Genomic DNA, 17,607 nt, shown 5'->3' with positions numbered 1-17,607 from the left:
AGACTCTATCCTTGGCAAGCCTAGTCTTCCGGAAAATCATTCACGTTTCCATGTACCAGAGCGTGAGACCAACCGCCTTCAGTAGCATTCCTTCCACATGGCACTTACCACTGCAGTATAATCCTCAAGACAGGAAGGCCCAACGTGAGAATCCTGAGCCATTGTTCACTGGTGTGTAATCATAGAGCCTGGGCACCCCAAGATGGCGTACTGAGCTAAATTATAGCAATTTAGTGCGCAGAGTTATTTAAATTGTTTGCCTGCCTTCTCCTTTGCATCACTGTTGTGTTAGACTTGCCTCTTCCCATTAGGCACATGTAATTGCTCTCCTCAGGTGAAAACATAAATATCATCATTACAGCATAAGATGAAAACCATGTAAATTCTGGAAAGCTAACTGTGAACACTGCGCACAGCAGCCTCATGATCTTTCCCTTTCAGGTGATCCAAACCCCAGAGCCGGCGGCCCCAGCAGAACAAGTGATAACTTTAGAGGAGACCCAGCTTGCTGGGTCCCAGGTGTTTGTGACGTTGCCAGATTCCCAGACATCTCAGACCAGCTCTGAGCTTGTGGCGGTGACTGTGGAGGATTTACTGGATGGTACCGTGACCCTGATCTGTGGTGAGGCAAAGTGAGTGGCTGCCCACCCACTGGAGGTGTCCTGGAATGCACCAGAGAGCACTCTGCAGGTTGTTCTTTGCCCTCCTTCCCGGGCTGTCCTCAGTGGTGAGCATCTTTGCCTAGCACCGACCAGAATGGCCTTACTTGGAAAATAGACAGAAGTGTCAACAGGCCTGCTGCTTTGGTCTCTGTGTCGTTGTCTTTCCCCAAATGATGTATCAAAATGTAGGCTGGAAGAGCGGTGGGATAGGAGCTCGTGACCAAGGCAGCCAGAGAGTACAGTGTGCTGGCAGCCCTCGGAGTGCAGGATGGCAGTCAAGCCTGGGACTGTGAACTGCAGCGCAGGGCTGCAAACACTGCTGGTGCCTTCTGGCCGTTTAAAAACGAGAGAAGAACCGGCAGACCCTCCAAGAACCCAGCCTTGAGCACACTTGGCCCTTCCTCACTTCTCTAATCCTCCATCTGCATGGGTTCCCACTTCATCCAGTCTCTGTGCCCAGCACCCCTGCAGTGGTGATGGGACAGGTAGCAACATGTTAACAATACAAGAAGCCCACATTTCCATGCCTAATCCCACCACGTCAGTACAGTGGACCCTTCCCAGAGCAAGGCCTTGGGAGTGTTTTTACTGGAAGTGTTTAATACGAGGCCACCCAGCTGCACGTACAGTCTTTGCCTTTCCAGGATGTTCTTCACAGTGAGGCTCGTTCCCACAGGTAAAACTGCCTGACTGGGAAGAATTGCTCCCTTCCCTTGGAGCATTTAATGTAGCTACTGACCTCGTGCCCCGACAGGTGATTCTGTCTGCCTATGGAGTAGCGGCATGATGGCCCCAAGCTCCTGCTCTGCCATGGGCTTCCCGGCCTGTGAGGGGCCTGCTGCTGTGGTTCTTGCAGGCCACAACTGTGACTGCCGGTCAGTGATCCTTGGGAGTCTGAACTTCACAAAGCCTTTTATCTTTAATTCCTAAAATATAATCTGATAATTAATGGCTTATGGGATCCATTATGAAGTGCAATTAGATGGATGTAGGCTCCTGCTATTTGAGGGAATGACTAGCATTTATCTTCCTTTCCTTGATGCCAAAAGGTTGAAGTTTGCTAGTGCGATGTTTACACACCAAGCGGGAATCCCTGTCACATTGTTGGCTTGACCAGGTGGTAGTGCCCAATTTAATCACGAACCCTTGAGCCACACACTAGCCAGAGAAAAGTCTACCCTTTCTCCCCAAGGACATCCCAAATGGCCACGTACAAGCAGGTGAGGCTTGGCTTGGGCTCTGGTCGGAGCTTTGATTGCTGCCACACAGTCAGCTTGCACACTGCTGTCAGAGGAGGCAGTGGAGCCTGACACTGAGCAGGCTGCTTGCCGGCGGCCACCACTTCTGTGCAGGCAGCCCTGGACCCAGCAACCTCAGCGAGGTCCTCAGGCCAGCGAGCCTCAGCCAGCTGCTCCTGCCTCCAGTGGTGACCTCATTCTGATATGCAAATAGCTTAAGCCTGTCAGCACTGGGATCTTCCCATTCCAAAGCAAATGAAATTTTCTAGGGAGAATCAGCCTCAAAAGCTGAAAACTGACCAGAAGATGGTGCTCAAACCTTTAGGACTTTGCCTCCACATGAAGACCTCACCGGTTCTGCCTAGGCTGTCTCTGTCTTCTTCAGGTTTTTTCAGTCTTGTGAGCTGTCAGACCAGGAGAGCTCTTGATCGGCAAGTGACAAAAGGGGACTGAATCTCCTTTTGGCACCAAATAAAACCTACTAAAAGACAGTGAAGCAGCACATGCTTAAAGCGCCTTCATGCCAAGCCCAGCAGATAAGAACACCGGTACGCATAAGCCATAGGACAGTAGCTGGGAACTGCAGTGAGTGTCACTAAAACGTCTTCCACCCAAAATAAATAAATAAAAATTAATTGCTGAGGGGCTGTAAGGGAAAGTGATTTTTAAAAGCCTTCTGAATGAAGAAAGCTGTACATTTTAAACCAAAGTTTCAGATCTCAAGCAAGGAGAAACCCTTTTCAGGTTTCTGAGAGAGACCCAGACTGTGGAAGGACACTTGTTTTCTTCAGAATTTGCAGGCTTGGCAGTTTGCTGTGCAGAGAGCGAATGGGAAAGCTGGGCTTGCTGCTGGGACAGTCCCAGTAGGAAGCACAAACCCAGGGCTGGTTTGCTGGTTGTCGGCAACAGTGAGGTAGGGTCCATCCTGAATTTAATCTGTGCTCTGAATGAGCCTCTTGAAGCAGCTACATTTGCTGACTGTGATTTTGCAATGTTTGCTCCCCAGAGAAGCCCAAGAATGAATTTTGTTATAGGAAGACTTTTTCCAACTCTACTTGGCCCTTTTATTCTTTTCTCCCATTTCTGCTCATGAGACTTTCTGAATTGCTGCCACCAAGGGCACTGTTAACGTTATTCCACCTCATTTGCTTTCACTGTGGCAGTGGTGTTCTGTTTGCCTCATTCCCACAAGGTACTGTCCTCGTGGCCTCTGGGCTGAACATGGATGTTTGCTGTGGTATGGAGGAGTCTGTGGGCTTCTGGGGGAACCTGTAGATTTGATTCACTGGAACACGAAACCTCTGCTCCCATAGCTCATCAACCAGCTGGTGAGGAGGGAAAGGCAGTCAGATTCCAAGCCGGAGTCTAACTCCAGGGGGAATGATGGGATCAATTATGGAACAGGATTTACCTATCACAGGTAAGTGAGATCGTACACAAATGGTTCAAGAGCAAGGATTAGCACAGGAAGATGAGACTCCTACTGTCTCAGTCCATGAGCAGGACCTGAGACCAGAGGGGCCTCAAGGAGGCCGAGACAAAGGGCTTTATTCATTTATTTAAAAAAGCCTGTCTCCTGTGTCTCAGAAGCTCTATGTTTGGAAAATTTTGAGCCCAGCAAGTCTGCAGTGTGAACACTGGGTTCCTGAGATGATCAGGTCTCTCTGAGGAAGCTTGCTGGCTTGCCGTACCACCTTCCCCCTGACCCGGGAAAGTGCCACGCACCCGCATCTCAGAGAAGAGCTCTGGTAGTCAGGGGCTGAGGGCTGAAATGGGGTCGGGGCAGACAGATGGCAAATGGGGAGGCAAAGCGTGTCCTCTCCACATGGTCTAAATCAGGTATAATCCCAGGAGCAAGGAGGAAGATAAGATGGGGCTGTTGATGTTGTCTTCACCACAAGCTGAGGACATGCTAATGGGAGTGGAGGGGTATGCCTTTGAATTTAGTCTTTAGCAACTATTTTTCTGAGAGCCATGGACTGGCTAAGGAATGGAGGGAACAGCTAGCCTTACACACGGTAGACGGATGGTTCTAGGGAGAAAGGCAGTGTTTCTATCGGATTGAGGCTGGAAAGTTGAACAGTGACTTTAATCAACCCTCCCAAAGGAAGAATTCGGCAGTCCCAGCCCTTGTGTGCTTGGCTCAGTACATCCCAAGGATACATGGGAAGAAGATAGAAAATGGGAATAAAAAAAAAACTGGGGTTTGAAGGGCGTGTTGGAAGAAGTTGGTAATTGTTTTGTTGCCATGGAAAACTTTGGAGGATGGTAGGACTTGGGCCAAAAGGTCAGAAGCACAGACGGAACCCAGAAAGTGGGTATACCTACGACTTGACCTATAAGGGAGAGAAAAGCTGTCTGTACTTTGGGGAATACATTGTTGAGAAAAAAACATTCCCCAGGCTAATCTAAATCACTTCCGAATTGTGAAGATGTTGTTTCCTTTACCAAGGCCAGCCGCACCTGCTGCCACCTGGGGTCAGGACAGCTAGCCCGTGCGGGATGCTGTATAAATTTTATTACAAACCATTATTCATGTTCAACTTGTACTAATCTGTGTAAATAAAATATGCTCTTTGAAAAAAATTATGCTATGTAAGTTTCAAATGGACTGTGATATTATAGACCTGTTTTGTCTTTGGTCTGGGCAGCTGTCAGGTTGAAAGGCCTGGTTTCCTAGGGGCTATTGTGTGCTTCAGGCCGTGTACGCATCGGGGAGGGGATGGTTTCCTGCCACGTGGAGTCTCATGTCCCAAACCGTCTTTCCCAGGGAGCAGTGGAGGGTAGTGTTTAAGAGCACAGGCTTTGGAGTCTGGCCTGGGTACGTCCCAGCTATGGCACTCTTAACTGTAACCTTGAGTGAGGTACTTACTCTCTCTGAGCTGCCTCTTCCCAGCTCCCATCTATACAACAGGGAGAATTATTGTACTTAGCCATAAAATTGTAGTACGAATTAACGGCCTGGGTTTGGTGCATTTAGTGTAGAAAATTTTAGCTGTTGTGAATAAAGTCCTTCAGGTACAGATCAGCCATTCCCTGCATTTCCGGCACTAGGTAAAGTGTTCATTCCTGCACCTTTATGTGTCTCTGTTACATGTCTTTATATGTTTTCTTCCTCTCCTGTCTCTAGATCCTTGGGGATCCCTATAACACCTACCCCTTTTCATTTATCTGTTGAATCTCAGCTGCTCCCAGAGCACAAAGTGCTGAACAGATAACTCATAAAATAAGCAGAAACCTTTCCCAGCGAACAGCTGAAAATGTCAGAATGCTGGGAGCCGACAAGGGAGCTAGAAAGGGAGACACGCAGATAGCACATACATCATTTCTACAGTAAGAACTCAGCAGGTAAGGCAAGGGGAGGCAGGTCACATCATGTAGCCTTCGAAGCTGAGGTCAGCCCTGCGGCTGGGGGCTGGGGCTGGGGCAGGAGCTCTGTGGTCACTTCTCCCGGGACAGAGAGTTGGCCCTTGTCTAGAGCCCATAAGGGCCTTTAGGAAGGAATGCCTCTGTGCCTATGAGGTGTCTTTGGAGAGAGGCTGGAGCTGTCTGTGTCCTATTTGGGCAACTATCCTGAGAGTGACCCAGGCAGCCTCAAGGCAAAATTGTTACAGAGGTCGGGCTCCAGCCATGAACGTGAGTGTGTACAGAGGGGAGGGACTGCTGCATGTAGGTCAGACACGACTGGGCCGAGGTGATTCCTGGGTGATCCCATCATCTTAGGCCTGGGCCAGAGCCAGTGGAGGGTGACTCGCTACAAGAGGCCATGCAGCATGTGGAAAGGGCATGGCCCTGTCACCTTCCCCGTGTGACCTTGGGTGAGTTGTTACTAACTGCTGATGGTGAGGGTAAATGTTATCATTTGTAAAATGCCTGACAGAGTATAAATGCTTTGTTAATGTTTATAATACTTAAAAAGTCCTGGGGAAAGAGGGCAGAGAAGGGCAGGAAAGGAGGATGCCTGATGTATCCTAAGGTAGAGGGCCTGGAGCCCAGTGCTGGGGTGCCCAAGGCCAAGGTAAGACTTTGCTTCCTGGGCCACACTAAAGAACCCAGAGGGTCTGTCACAGACCAGAGTGAGTGGTACTCAGAGGGAGGCTGGACATCCCAGGGCTGGAGCGGGGGCTCTCACAGCCTGTTGGCACTGCAACTGAGGGGTCACATTGGAATGAAGGCCCGGACCTCTGAATGCCAAGTGGAACACACCCAGTGAGAGCAGAGGAAATGGAAAAAATGACTGTGTAAGGATTTCTGGCCTTCCCTCCTTACCTCTTTAGCACTTTTATTCATTGTTTTATATTACCCTCTGTGAGCTTGCGCTCAGGGATGTGTTCCGAGTGAAGAAAGAAGTGGCCTATGGCTCCATGTGGGCTTTTCTTAGGACCGGGGCCTTCACTCTTCCTTGGAAATATCCCAGGACTCACGGTGTCATTGAGAAGATAGGGTCTAGGACATGAGCATAGGACCAAGCTCGTTTTCTTCTTGTGAATATTCTTCAGGCTTTTTCTCATGCATCTGTTCTGTCTTCTGTCCTGTCACCTAGAGCATAAGTCCATGTCTACCAAGACATTCGTGGTAGTCATTGAGTTGGCCCCTGATCCTGGTGACCCCATGCACAGTGGAACAAAATGCTGCTCTGTCCTGTGGCTGTAGATCAGACCGTTGTGATCCATAGAGTTTTCATTGGCTGATTTCCAGAAGTACATCACCAGGCCTTTGTTCCTTGTGTGTCTTAGTCTGGAAGCTCTTCTGAAACCTGTTCTGCATTGTAGCGAATGCATGCCTCTACTGAAAGAGAGGTGGTGGCTGCGCTCGAGGTGCATTGGCCGGGAGTTGAACCTGGGTATCTCTCGTGGAAAGCAAAAATTCTACCACTCAACCACCAATGTCCCACAGAAGTTGGAGGTTGGAATCCACCCAGAGGTACCTGGAAAGATAGGCCTGGTGATCTACTTCCAAAATATCAGCCATTGGAAACCCTCGGGAGCACAGTTCTATTCTGGCACACATGGGCTTACCCTGAGTTGGAGGTGACTCGATGACAACTGGTTAAGACATTTGTGTCTCCTCCAAATACCTAGTACCGGACAGTGCTCCCAGTGGATGCTTGGTGGGTGTCACCTGCTGCCGGAGGAAGAGGACACTGGCCTCCCCTCTAGTATGCCAGGATTCTATTTTGAGGGTAAGGAGAGGAGATGCTTCCTTATTCTGCAGCTCTGCACCACGTATTCTGTCTAAGCTGCTTTCAACCAGTGGTGGAATATACCATTCAGTCTGCTCTCCAGCCACCTCATGTCTGCAGCCTGGTGGGCCGGAGTCGGCACTTGGCCCGCAGTGTATGTGCTGCTGGAATGCTAAGCTCCATTGTGGGGAAGGAGCTTCCAGGCATTCCCTACCTGTACCTGAATCTGCATTCTGAGCTTTCCCAAACCCCTCCACTACCCAGCGATTTCCTGAGGAAGCAGTCCTACATTTTGTTTCTTAATTCTGTTGCAGCTGCATCTTGTGTTGGATTCTAAACAGCTGGGGACAGGGGCCGTGTCTGACTGCCTAGGTTTCTCTGAGTTTGGAGATTCTTGGGCGCAGAGGCTCGGTCATCCTTCTCTCTACTCAGAGCCCAACTTCCACATGTCTGTCACTCCCAGCAGTGAGGCTGTTCCCCCAGGTTACTGGTGGCCTGGTCTATCTGAACATACTCCTTTCTTTGTCCTTCAAGAAGAGATTAGCAGAAGACTAGGAGCAGCAAGCTGGGTTCCGAACTCCCCAGCTGCTCTGATCAAACACAGTTCTGCTGGCGCTTCGTGCACTGGCTCCCCCAGCGCAGGCCAGAAACAGCTGATCAAACACATCAGCACAAGGTCAGTCCAGGACCGAAGTGCCCCTCCAGGGGAGATCCATAGACCCACCGTCAGGAAGGCCTGATAAAATGGGCTAGAGACAGGGAGGGCCCATGGGGCTGGCCTGGGACTGCACAGCTTTTCGTTCCATTGAAGGTTGAAACCTCTGCTCCACCCAGGATCCAGACCAAAACTAACATGTCCGAAGGGGCCAGGCCAGAGCTGCCACTGAGCACAGGGAATGAAGCTAAGTGAGGAGCGAGGGTAGCTGTGTGTGCGTGTATGAATGTGTGGGGTGAAAGATGTCAAGTAAGAGTAAAGGTGGGTTTGGGGGCATGTGATTATTAGATTGTCACAGGATGACTTAAGATCCTCCCTCGCTCAACTGTGACCCCTTCAAGGGCAAGGACTGTGTGTGATCCTTTTTTTTATCTGCTTCCCCACCCCCCCACCGACCCACCCCCGGCCATGGCAGTTAGCAGAGACCCGAGCACACGTTTGTTGAACAGAAGCAGCGATGTCTGCACAGGTCTGTTCTAGCCTTCAAGTTCTGGAAGTTTCTGAGGTCCCGTTATGCCTCTGGACCTGTTATGCCTCTAGTCCCATGCCAGATGCTGTGGAGGGTGGGAGCAGATCAAGCAAAATGGTGCTCGGTCCCTCTCCTAGGGAACTTACAGCCTGGTTGGCAAGGGCTGCATATGAGACACGAGCGCCCAAAGCACCTACGCCGGTCTAGACTCACGACCAAAAGCTCGTCGTACCGACAAATGCTGCAGGGTTTTTGTCTTTTTTATGGCAGGAGGGAGGAATTAATGTTTTTTTAGAAATATTCTTATAATTACTGCAAAGTGCTTAACACATGTTGAACACTGGACTAAGGGTTGTGTGTAACTCATTTCATAAAATCATAGCACTATGACATGAGTGCCTTTAGTGTCCCTGAGGAGTTAAGTCCCTTGCCGTAGTTACACAGCCAGTTAGCCGCACAGCTGGGACCTGACCCCAGAGCTTGGTCTTAAGCACCATGTTATATTAAAGGACTTTTTGCTTAGTATCTACCTTGCTGTTGAGTCAATTCCAACTCATAGCGACCCTATAGGACAGAGTAGAACTGCCCCATAGGGTTTCCAAGGCTGTATGTACTCTTTATGGAAGCAGACTGACAGATCTTTCTCCTGCTAAGCGGCTGGTGGGTTTGAACCACTGACCTTTTGGTTAGCAGCTGAGCGCTTAACCACTGCACCACCAGGGCTCCTGCTTAATATCTAGTCAGCCAAAAAATATCCGAACTTCCCATTCCGTGAGGATTCCTAGTTTGTCATACCTGGACTGTTGTCATTGCTCCTATCAAGTCTCCCTACTTGCTGTCCTTTCTCTTCCCTCCTGCAGGGCGTCCTGCTGGAGGCGGCCAGCCTGACCTAAAACTTGGCTTGTATCAGCTGGAAATGTAGCCAAGGAGTCATATCCTTTGCCTTGCTTTGGGATGAGATCAGTTTGTGACTTGGGGCCTGTCACATTTTTGGATCCCTGCCACCCTCTGTTTCACTAGTGTTCAGCCAACACTTGACACCCAATCAGAGTTTCCCTTGGAACGCAGAAGCAGCCACAGGTCCTGCCTGGGCTCCCTCTGGGCCTGCTGAGCGCAGCATGGTGCTGGCACAGTGCACGAGGGTGCTTCCCTGACCACCCCTGGTCCTGACCTCCTAAAGGAAAAGTGTTTTCCAGAACAGCGACTGTTTTATTGGAGAGTACAAGATCAGAAGACAGTATAAAATGCAGTATTCAGGATCTGGCTTCTAATCCCTGCTGCGTGTGACTTGGGATTTATCTCAATTCTCTTGTCTGTCAAATGGAAGTAATAAAACCTCCTAGGTAATTGTGGAGATGACATGGAAGGCTGTGGTATGGGTTATGGACTGTAGCAAGTGCTCAATAAGAACGATACCAGGTGTGTTACCAGGGGGCCCAAAGCTCCAGGGCACTCGCTGCCCTGATGCAGAGATCCAGCTGGGTGCTTCTGAAGGTCAGATAAGGTGGGCTTTTATGGGGAGAGGAAGATGAAAAAAGAGGACCAGCTGGACAGTGAGTCCCTGGAGGGCAAGGCCTGGTCCCAGCCATCTGCATCCCATTTCCTGGTGTTGGCACATGGTGTAGCACATAACCAGTGCCCAGGAAGCACCTGTTGGTAAGTTAGGTGAGCAGCAGAACCAGGAGTGGAACCAGGGCTTGTGGGTGCCTATTCCAGTTCTCCGTATGCCACTCCAGGGTGTGCCTCATAAATGAAAGAGAACTTTCCAGAATCAGTATGCTTTCCTGGATCTGACTGCTCCCCAAGGTCCTGGGCCACGTGGCCCCAGTAGAGTTGACATCTTCTGACATCAGCAGAACAGGTTGTCTGGGCCCATTTGGTGCTCTGTTTCTGTCCCAAGCAGTGGTCTCTTGGCTTGGAGCAGAAAGAGACCTTGCCTGGGGGGACTAGGGCTCCCAGGCGGGTGGTGCACAGAGGGCAGAAGGGAGATGGGATGGCAAACTCCTCGCCCAGCTCAGCCTCCCTCATTTTTGTCTAGGCAGCGTAGTCCCATAGTGCCTTACCCTTGTAACACTGCTCTTTCAGACCGTCTCATACGCATGATTTCCTTTGATCCTCACAGTACCGTGATCGTTTAGAGTAGGTTGTCACCCCCTTCAGCAGTGAAGGCGTTTGGATGTGGCCTCAGCCACAGGCTTCAGGTTCCCCAGCAAGGGAGAGGTGGAATTGGAGTCCAGGTTTTCTGACACTAGATCGAGGCTTTTTCCACCTCATGGTGCCGCTCCTGTGTCTATGTGGTCCCTGTGTTTCAGAGCCCTTTGAATGGTTCGCCCACTTGGTTATGGCAGCAGTGCTCTGAGGCTGGAGGGGCAGGGATTATCCTTTCGCAAATGAAGAAATTGAGGTTCCAGGAGGCTCCATCTTCGTCCGGGGTCACACATCTGGGGTCACGTGGTAAATTAGTAGCAGAACTGTAGTCAGAAAAGCTGGACCCAGCATTACCTTATACAAATCAGGACCTGGCACTATTTCCACTTTCCAAGGAAAAGTGAAGCTTATGCCAGGTGAGAGGGGTCTCGGGCTTTAGCCAGAGTCCTAGAGCAGGGTGGGCTGGCAGCTGCCATTCAATACCCCTGCCCTGGACCCTACCACAGCTGCCAGCACAGGTTCCACATCAACCTTCAGATGACCAGATCAGCACTGTCCAGTAGGATTCTCGGCAGTGATGGGAATGTTTGATTCTGAGTTGTCCAATATGGTGGCTGCTAGCCAAATCCTACTGAACACTTGAAATGTGGCTAGTGAGACTGAGGGACTCGACTTTTTTTTAGTTGCTAGTGTTTAGCAAGGTCCTTGGGTGGGGCAAGCAATTGGCTGCCAACCTAAAGATTGGTGGTTCAAACCCACTCAGTGGCTCTATGGAAGAAAGGCCTGGCAATCTGCTTCCATAAAGATTGCAGCCAAGAAAACCCTATGGAGCAGTTCTACTGTGTAACACATGGGGTTGCCATGAGTCAGAATCGACTCAACAGTAGCAGGTTTGGTTTTTTTAGTGGCTAGCAACTTTAGTTTTAGTGTCTGTGACATTGGACAGCATAGAAGTAGAGGCTTAGTGGGGTGAGGGTTACACAGGAAATGACTGAGCCCAAATTCAAACCTAGGTCTGTCAGATACCAAAGCCTATGCCATTTCTACTGGTTTCTGGTGTCATGAGGGAAGTGCACGGGGGTGTAGATGTTGTCTGCAAGGTCAGAAGAATTAAGGATGTCCCTTGCCTGCGCTCATACAGTTAACACCGTCACCACTCTGTGACCTCCTCTGTCTTCATCCTCGTCCAGGTTGATGCCATTTATTGAGCACTTGTCACCCCCACGTGGTGTGCCAGGGGCTCTACCTCCATCACGGTCGGTCCTGATACTCTACAACAGTGACACTGTTTTCCTGTTTCACGGATGATTACATTGAAGCTCAAAATGATAGAGAAACTTGTCCAAGATTACCAGCTTTTGCTGGAAGGGTCACACTTGTATAAATACACAATGCCCATTAAGCGCTATTCGTGCTCCTGTTTCTCTCCAGCTCCAGACCAGAGCTGAAACGAACTTCGAAGATGCTACAGAGGCAGCAGGGAGCCCTTGCTCCCTCCCAGTCTATTAGACGATGCCATTACACTGAGCATGCTTTGTGGCCACCAGCCTCTGTGCACACAGAGCAGGGATGGGGCCAGCTGTGCTGCTCTCGGGTGGCCTCCCCTCTGGCCAACTTGTGACTCTGACAACTATGGTGTTAGGAGGCACTTGCCTCTGTTAAACATGATAGTTTTTAAAGCATACTGTAATCTTAAGTGCGATTTTTGTTTCATCTTGGAACTAACATAATTTGTGGCAACATGCCAGCACACTTATAATGGAAGTCATGGGAAAACTAAATTCATGGTTGCTCATCAGCTGCCCGACCTTAGACAAGTCTCTTCAGACCCACCTCCCCTGCAGCGACTGGATTAGATGACTTCTAAGGGCCCATTCCATGACTCTATATAGCACAGGTAGTAGTGAATCAGGACTTTGAGCCTGACTGCCACTTTCACATTGTGTGACTCATCTCTGAGCCTCAGTTTCCTCAGGAAGGTAGTAATGGTGCTGTCTAGAAGAAATTGAACCAAAATGCTCCTTAGAAGCCAGGATGGTGAGACTTCGTCTTGCTTCCTTTGGACACGTCATCAGGAAAGACTAGTCATTAGAAAGGGGCAGCACGGTAGAGGGTCAGTGAAAACAGAGAAACCCTCAGTGAAGTGGATTGACACAGTAGCCTCAACAGTGGGCTCAAACATACCAAAGATCATGGGGATGGCACAGGGCCGGGTAATGTTTTGTTTTGCCTAAGGTCGCCATGAGTCAGAGTCGACTCGATGGCAACTGACAAAGAACCGTGATGGTGTAAGCACAAAGCAAGGTCTTGCATGGGAAGAGCCCAGCCTGGGCTGCCACATGGTGAGAGGGCAGTGAAGGCTCAGATATGGGGTCCTCTGTGCCGCATGCGGCTTTCCAGACTATGCCATCACCCCGCACTCAACAGAGATGTTGGAAGAATTCCCTGGCCTCTGTGGGAGGACAAGCATGTTCTCTGTGGCCGAGATCCTGCACAGGTGCTGAGAGTGGCCCCAGGGAGGCGTCTTGCTGCAGCTTTCACCCGTACAGCGCTGCCTTCCCACACCTCAGTGGGCAGGCCTTGGCGCAGTGCCCACCCCTGCCTCAGAGCTGCCCAGGGAGGCCCAGGTAAGGGGTCAGGGGAGGAGTTGGCAGGCAGGCAACTAAAGCATCCAGGCCTGCAAGAGGGAGCCCTAGGGGGAGCATGGGGCACAGGCAAGTGGCTCTGCTACCCCTGTGCCCTGGTCTGAAGCGAACTGGAGCCCAGGGTAGCCCAGGGCCTGAGAGCCGGAGCCGTAGGGCCTGCTACTGGCCAGCACTATGGCTTTGGGCAAGCTACTTGACCTCTCTGAGCCTTATTTTCCTTGTCTGTGAAATGGGGAGGATAATTGTACTTGCCTGCCTCTTAGGAGTGTACAGCAATATCTGTGAAAGCACTTAGGTGGCACCAGGACAGAGGAGGGACTCGGTAGGTGGTTATTAGCTTCCTAGTCCTGACCCCAGAAAGCCAGCTGTTGCAGGAGGAGGCTGTGCTTCATAGCCCGGACTTGGGTACCCACAGTCACCCAGGAGGAGGGACTCCATTCCAGGAGTCCCACCCCTGACCTCCGTGAGTCTGAGTCCTCAGCGCCAACTGTGAGAGGTGAAGCCTGAGGCCAGTACGTTAGGGCTGTGAGCCCTCGGGGCTAGGCCCAGGTGGTTGGCCCTGTCATGGGGAAGCCCTGATGCTTTACCAAGACCAGATCTCCCGGGCTGTGGGCGCCCCGTCAACCCACCACTCAGGAGGCCTGAGGACATAGGATCCCCGGGGTACCACACATTGGGTAGAACCTTCCCCACAAGCCTCCTGGGGCCTCAGAACCAGTCTGCCAAGGAGGGAGGAGGCGATAGGGCCCCACTATGAGGCCATGGGCATTCCAGCCAAGCACACACACTTGGGGCCGAACTTACCTGCCTGCCAGCATCTCCTGGGCCGGTCCTCCCATGCTCCACCTACACCCTCTGCCTGCCTCTCCCCGTCCTCAGGCACAGCCCAGGTGCTGCCTCCAGTCACTCCAGCCACAAATGACTTCTTTCCAGATACCGTGTATGCCCCATGGTGTGGAGTGTGTGGTAATTTGTGTTTATGTCTTAATCCACCGCAGCGCCCTATGCCTCTCGGGAGTGACTGAGTAAAAAGATCCAGTGAAGGGACAAAAGAACAAAGATAACGCCATGCCTAAGACTCCCCAGATGGCAGCTGTCCTCTACCACACTCCTCTTACACATCCCTAAACTAGAACTCCTTCAACAGATCTTTACTGAGCACTTACTATGGGCCAGAATGTTCTAGGTGCTGGAGACACCACAGCGAACAAAACACACTGAAATCCCTGCTCTCATGAAGCTCATGTTTTAGTAGGGGAGACAGACAATAAAGTATATAAAGTAAACCCGTTGCCATCAAGTCAATTCCGACTCTCAGCAACCCTGTAGGACAGAGTTGAACTGCCCAAGTAGAGTTTCCAAGGCTGTAATCTTTACGGAAGCAGGCTGCCACATCTTCCTCCCATGGAGCGGCTGGTGGGTTCGAATTGCTGACCTTTTGGTTAGCGGCCAAGCGCTTTAACCAGTGTGCCACCAGTGCGCCTATATAAAGTATATCATGCACTAAATAATGGTAAGTGCCAAGGAGAAAAATTAAAGCAGGGGTGGGGCGTGGATGTAGGAAAGTGTCAGGCAATGTTGCAGGTTTAGAAAGGGTGGCCAGAGAAGTCCTCACGGACCATCAAGCAAAGGCTTGATGGCTTGGGGGAATCAGCCCGTGAATGGGGGAAGAGCAATCCCACAGAGGGAACAGCTAGTGCAACGGCCCTGAGGCAGGGTGTGCATGCCTGTTTGAGGAGTACTGAGGAGGCCAGTGTGGCTGGAGCAAAGAGGGAGAAGGAGAAAAATAGTAGAAGATGAAAAGTTAGAACGGTAGTCAGGGCCCACATTACGTAGGGCCTTCTAGGGCATTTTTGGGATTGGGTCGGTGAACAGTTTTGGGCAGCGGTGCCGTAGCTGCTGCGTAGAGGACAAATACAGAGGGCAAGGGTGGATTCTGGGAGGTTACTTAAGGAGTTATTGTAATATATCGTCACAGCAGAATTTCCCAAAAATAAAAGATGCAAGCGAGGCTGCAACCAAACTATGTGGCTGAATGACTCATTTGTTAACCAAACAAGGAAAATGAAGAAGGCTTGGACCAGGGTGGTGGTGAGAAGTGGTCAGATTCTGAAAGTAAAGACAGCAGAGTTTGCTGATGGATTGGATGTGGAATTTGAGGAAAAGAGAGGACACAAGGATGGCTCCCCAGGGTGTTGGCCTGAAAGTGGAAGAATGAAGTGGCTACATGCTGTAACAGGAGGACCCGGAAAAGGCAGGTATTGGAGGGAAGGTAAGGGACAAGTTTGAGATGGCTATTAAATGCCCAAGTAGTCATGTAGAGTAGCCATTTTAATTATGAGTCTGGAGTCAGGCAGAGGTCAAGGATGTTAGTGATCACCCTGTCCAGGGTCCCTATTTTGTTTTCAGAGTGCCAGCTGGCACCTGGCATCACCGAGCTTCCCTGGAGACCCAGGGTGCAGCTCATTCTCACACATCTCTGTGGGGGGATGAGACCAGGCACCACAATCTGCCCTTCCTTTGTTCATCCATCTGTCCGTCCAACATGCCCTGCCCATTTAACCTATGTCAGACACAGTGCCAGGCACTTGGGATCCAGGAATGAGTAAGACACGGCCCCTCGCCTCAACAAGCTTACAGTCTGGCTGCAGATTCTCTAACCTCCTTCTCAGGCTTCCACACCCTGTGTCTTCCTCGGCCTCCGTTCCTCCATTGGTAAGAAGAGGAGCTTGGACCAGACAATCTTTAAGGGCCCCACTATTTTTGACATCCCATACCTCATGAGACCAGCTCACCCTCACCCTCCTCCAAGCTGGCTCCCCATGGTACTGGTGCAACTACGGGAAGGATTCGTGTTGGCTTCCTGCTCCCGGAACCCCTTCTGACCAGCAGATGTGCCTGACGTCAATTTGTTTGTTTATCGTTGTAGTTTAAGTGAAAGTTTACATTTCAAGTTAATCTCTCGTGCAGAAATTTATACCTACATTGTTATGTGACCCTAATTGCTCTCGTATACTGTGACAGCACACTCCTCCTCTCCACCCGGGATTTCCTGTGTCCATTCAACCAGCTCCTGACCCTCTCTGCCTTCCCATCTCATCTCTGGACAGGAGCTGCCCATTTACTCTCTTGTATCTACTTGAGTTAAGAGGCACACTCTTCACGACTATCATTTTCTGTCCCACGGTCCAGTCCAATCTTTCTGGCATCAATTTTGCCATCTTCACGTTCCGCCAAGAAGTGATTGACTATGGTGGAACATTTATGTCAACATAGTAAGTGTGCTGTGCAGTCCACACAACTCACAAGTGACTTAAGGTGTGCATTCTCAAGGAGGGTGATGTAGCCCCCAGGGGGGTGAAAAGTGGCTAGTGAGAGAAGAAAAAGCATTAGCTTTTATGCAAAGTACAGATATATGTACAGTACATACAGATACACAATGTAGAGATTAGAGGGGAAATGTATCCAAGGGCTATTTGTTATTGTTGTTGGGTGCCATCGAGTCGATTTTGACCCATAGCGACCCCATGTGACAGAGTACAACTGCCCCCATAGGGTTTCCTAGGCCGTAATCTTTCAGGAGCAGATTTCCAGGTCTTTTCTCCTATGGAGCCACTAGGTGGGTACGAACCACCAACCTTTCTTTTTTTTCTTTATTGTACTTTAGATGAAGGTTTACAGAACAGACTAGCTTCTCATTAAACAGTACATATATTGTTTTATGACATTGGTTAACAACCCCATGACATGTCAGTATTCTAGCTTCTCAACTTTGGGTTCCCCATTACCAGCTTTCCTGTCCCTTCCTGCCTTCTAGTCCTTGCCTCTGGGCTGGTGTGCCCCTTTAATCTTGTTTTATCTTATGGGTCTGTCTAATCTTTGGCTAAAAGGTGAACTTCTGGAGTGACTGCATTACTGGGCTGAAAGGGTGTCTGGGGGCCATACTCTCAGGGTTTCTCCAGTCTCTGTCAGTCTAGTAAGTCTGCTCTTTTTTTGAGCTAGAATTTTCAAACCACCAACCCTTCAGTTAGCAGCTTAACCATTTGTGCCACCCGGGCTCCTTACAAAGGCTTCTTAGGGGTACAGCAATGAAAGAAGGGTTGAGAAACACTGGGTTAAGGGAAGGATGGGGAGGGTCAGGGCTTGGAGCACACATTCATTTGGCTGAAAAATAACGGAGGACTCAGTCCTGAGGCTAGGGACCGAGAGCTCAGAGACGCTGCCCTTAAGAAGCCCACAGTGTAGCGCTTGGCAGTCGAGAAAACAAGCAATCATTATACCTGGTGACGAGAGCCCTGCCAGGGCCATGGGGGGGCGGGGTGGAAGGGAAGCATCAGGAAGACTTTGGAGCCTGGGCAGAGCAGGGCTGCAGCGGGTGAAAAGAGAGCCCAGGGCGAGGCCCGCCTACCTGATCCCAATTCCCTATCTAGGGGCACAGTAAGATGCCTACACAAGAGATTCCTTGGGTGAGGTACACATGGGGCAGGGATGGCGAAGAGCCTGAGAATTTCCTTCTTTCATATCCTCAGCTCAAAATAACTTCTCTTT

The 17,607-nt window shown here is 50.4% G+C and overlaps 1 protein-coding gene across 1 annotated transcript in view; it reads left to right on the top strand.

Annotated features, from left to right (window-relative positions):
• The window catches only part of ZBTB40 (zinc finger and BTB domain containing 40), an 89,862-nt gene extending 85,763 nt beyond the window's left edge, over window positions 1-4,099 (top strand). Inside the window, exon 18 of the mRNA XM_004377147.2 lies at window positions 442-4,099. Coding sequence (XP_004377204.1) covers window positions 442-636 — 195 coding nt within the window. The 3' untranslated portion in view covers window positions 637-4,099. The remainder of the gene's footprint in view (window positions 1-441) is intronic.
• The last annotated feature ends 13,508 nt before the right edge of the window (window positions 4,100-17,607 follow it).

The sequence above is a fragment of the Trichechus manatus genome, unplaced genomic scaffold (assembly GCF_000243295.1).
Source record: "Trichechus manatus latirostris isolate Lorelei unplaced genomic scaffold, TriManLat1.0 scaffold00048, whole genome shotgun sequence".
Classification (NCBI taxonomy): Eukaryota; Metazoa; Chordata; class Mammalia; order Sirenia; family Trichechidae; genus Trichechus; species Trichechus manatus.
Note: the sequence above shows the minus strand (reverse complement) of the source record. Positions and strands in the feature narration are given on the sequence as shown.